This window comes from Oncorhynchus keta, chromosome 35, assembly GCF_023373465.1.
Source record: "Oncorhynchus keta strain PuntledgeMale-10-30-2019 chromosome 35, Oket_V2, whole genome shotgun sequence".
Classification (NCBI taxonomy): Eukaryota; Metazoa; Chordata; class Actinopteri; order Salmoniformes; family Salmonidae; genus Oncorhynchus; species Oncorhynchus keta.
Window position 1 is genome coordinate 81,103,178 of NC_068455.1, and position 3,793 is coordinate 81,106,970.

The following is a 3,793-nucleotide window of genomic DNA, read 5'->3' on the forward strand; positions in this document are numbered from 1 at the left end:
ACATCCCTGTTAGTGAACATTTCTCCTTCGCCAAGATAAATCCATCCACCTGTCAGGTGTGGCATATCCAGAAGCTGATAAAACAGCATGATCATTACACAGATGCACCTTGTGCTGGGGATAATAAAAGGCCACTCTAAAATGTGAAAAACCCATAGTAGTGTATTATATAATACAATGCCACAGATGTCTCAAGTTTTGAGGGAGCGTTGCAATTGGCTTGCTGACTGCAGGAATGTCCACCAGAGATGTTGCCAGATAATTTAATGTTAATTTCTCTACCATAAGCCGTCGTTTTTTGAGAACTTTTGTCAGTACGTCCAACCGGCCTCACAACCGCAGACCACGTGTAACCACGACAACCCAGGAGCTCCACATGCGACTTCTTCACCTGCGGGATCGTCTGAGACCAGCCACCCGGACAGCTGATCAAACGGTGGGTTTTCTGTTTGAAACCGCCTCAGGGAAGCTGCGCTATCTGTGACCAACAGATTCATATCTGTATGCCCAGTCACGTGAAATCCATAGATTAGGGTCTAATTAATTTAAATCAATTGACTGATTTCCTTATATGAACTGTAACTCTTTGAAATCGTTGCAAGTTGCGTTTATATTTTTGTTCAGTGTAAACATTTAATTTGGCTCGTCATCAAGCTCGAGGCCCTGGGTCTCAACCCCGCTCTGTGCAACTGGGTACTGGACTTCCTGACGGGCCGCCCCCAGGTGGTGAGGGTAGGTAACAACATCTCCTCCCCGCTGATCCTCAACACGGGGGCCCCACAAGGGTGCGTTCTGAGCCCTCTCCTGTACTCCCTGTTCACCCACGACTGCGTGGCCACGCATGCCTCCAACTCAATCATCAAGTTTGCAGACGACACTACAGTGGTGGGCTTGATTACCAACAACGACGAGACGGCCTACAGGGAGGAGGTGAGGGCCATCGGAGTGTGGTGTCAGGAAAATAACCTCACACTCAAAGTCAACAAAACAAAGGAGATGATTGTGAACTTCAGGAAACAGCAGAGGGAACACCCCCCTATCCACATCGATGGGACAGTAGTGGAGAGGGTAGTAAGTTTTAAGTTCCTCAGCGTACACATCACGGACAAACTGAATTGGTCCACTCACACAGACAGCGTTGGGAAGAAGGCACAGCAGCGCCTCTTCAACCTCAGGGGGCTGAAGAAATTCAGCTTGTCACCAAAAGCACTGACAAACTTCTAGATTCACAATCGAGAGCATCCTGATCTTGCTGTATCACCACCTGGTACGGCAACTGCTCCGCCCACAACCGTAAGGCTCTCCAGAGGGTAGTGAGGTCTGCACAACGCATCACCGGGGGCAAACTACCTGCCCTCCAGGACACCTACACTACCCGATGTCACAGGAAGGCCATAAAGATCATCAAGGACAACAACCACCCGAGCCACTGCCTGTTCACCCCGCTATCATCCAGAAGGCGAGGTCAGTACAGGGGCATTAAAGCTGGTACCGAGAAACTGAAAAACAGCTTCTATCTCAAGGCCATCAGACTGTTAAACAGCCACCACTAACATTGAGTGGCTGCTGCCAACACAATGACTCAACTCCAGCCACTTTAATAATGGGAATTTATGTAGAATATATCACTAGCCACTTTAACAATGTAAAAATTGAATGAAAAAATGTATCACTAGCCACTTTAAACAATGACACTTTATATAATGTTGACATACCCTACATTACTCATCTCATATGTATATACTCTACTCTATATCACCTACTGCATCTTGCCTGTGCCGTTCTGTACCATCACTCATTCATATATCTTTATGTACATATTCTTTATCCCCTTACACTGTGTATAAGACAGTAGTTTTGGAATTGTTAGTTAGATTACTCGTTGGTTATTACTGCATTGTCGGAACTAGAACCACAAGCATTTCGCTACACTCACAATAACATCTGTTAACCATGTGACCAATAACATATGTTAACCATGTGACCAATAACATCTGTTAACCATGTGACCAATAACATCTGCTAACCATGTGACCAATAACATCTGTTAACCATGTGACCAATAACATCTGCTAACCACCTCTCCCCCTCCTCTCTCCCTCCCTCCTCTAACCACCTCCCCCCTCCTCTCTCCCCTCCCCCTCCCCTCCCCCTCCCCTCCCCTCCCCCCTCCCCTCTCCCCTCCTCCCTCCCCTCCCCCTCCCCTCCCCCCCCTCCTCTTTCCTCCCCTCACCCCTCCCCCCTCCTCTCTCCCTCCTCTCTCCTCCCCTCTCCCCCTCCTCTCCCCCCCTCCTCTCTCTCTCTCTCTCCTCTCCCCTCCCCCTCCTCTCTCCCCTCCCCCATCCTCTCTCCCTCCCCTCTCTCCTCCCCTCCCCTCCTCTCTCCCCTCCTCTCTCCTCTCCCCCTTCCTCTCTCCTCTCTCTCTCCTCTCCCCTCCCCCCCCCTCTTCGATCTCAAATCCAAAACGCTGGAGTATTACGGACTAAATGTTTTAGCTTCACTGTCCAAATAAATACGTAGGGGAGTGGACATCCTTCATATAAGTACATAGTCATTATTACCAGACAATATTGTATATTTTCCATACTATATACAGTACACACACACACACACTTTCATTAGTACTTGATATTGTGACCAGGGCCAATTGGAAAAACTGTTTAAAAGATGACATTGTATAATTTATTTGTACTCCCTGACGAAGGCAGTCGAAACATGTCGGATTTTTACAACGTTGTTTCTATTGAACATTACATACAAATAAAATGCATTTGAATTAATTATACGAAGAGGTGCCCTGGTCCTCCTTTCTTTTTGTTGGGGGTTTATTTAAAATGTTGTCAGAGTGTAGCTTGGGGGTTGTAGTCTGATTGTAGTTGGGCTGTAGTTATGGTGTAAAATCGGTTGTAGTCTGATTGCAGTTGGGCTGTAGTTATGGTGTGCTGACAGGCGATCCCTTGAGACTGTTGAGAGCTGCGTGGATCCGGAAGTGAAGCCTGGACTCCATGGAGTAGTCCTTGTAGTTCAACCTAGTCACACACACGCACACGCAAACACACACACGCACACGCAAACACACACACGCACACGCAAACACACACGCACACACGCAAACACACACACGCAAACACAGTATTTTATTGCAATATTAGTGTAACTGACAGAAGAACGTGGGTGTCTGTATCTCAGATGGTAGAGCATGACGCTAGCATCGCCGGCAGCGTAGCCTAGTGGTTTCCCCACCTCCCAGTCCCCCCCCACAGTTTCCTTACCCCCAGTCCCCCCAGTTTCCCCCCGGTTTCTCCATCACCCGGTTTCTCCCACCCCCAGTTTACCTCCCAGTTTCCCCACCCCCAGTTTCCCTCCCAGTTTCTCCACCCCCAGTTTCCCCCATTTCCCTCCCAGTTCCTCCCCCACCCCCACCCCCATTTGTTCTTAACTGACTTGCCTGGTTAAATAAAATAGTGACTTCCATATGTCGAACGTATACAGACCGTGGCTCTGGATAGAAGTGTCTGCTAAACGGTATATTACATGTGTTCCAGGCTGCGGCCCAAAACGACACCCTTCTCCCTATACAGTGTGCTCCTTTTTAAATAAGTACTACAACCTATTCCCTATGTAGTGTACTGAATAGGGAGCCATGCGGACAGACTTACTTGGCGTTCTCTATGTATCGCGTGGCCTTGATGAAGTCCCCCTGTTGTTTGTAGAGTAGACCCAACTCATATAGGGTGAAGGGGATCAGGTAGTGGTCAAATCTGATTCTCCGCTCACTAGGGGAGAGGAGAGA

General features: G+C 48.2%; 1 protein-coding gene across 1 annotated transcript in view; it reads right to left on the reverse strand.

The window, feature by feature from the left end:
• Positions 1 to 2,622: 2,622 nt before the first annotated feature.
• Positions 2,623 to 3,793, reverse strand: part of LOC127916357 (tetratricopeptide repeat protein 39B) — a 78,029-nt gene continuing 76,858 nt past the window's right edge. The window contains exons 18-19 of the mRNA XM_052498001.1: positions 3,660 to 3,776; positions 2,623 to 3,029 (exon numbers count right to left, since the gene is read on the reverse strand). Of these exons, the coding sequence (XP_052353961.1) occupies positions 2,933 to 3,029; positions 3,660 to 3,776 (214 nt within the window). The 3' untranslated portion in view covers positions 2,623 to 2,932. The remainder of the gene's footprint in view (positions 3,030 to 3,659; positions 3,777 to 3,793) is intronic.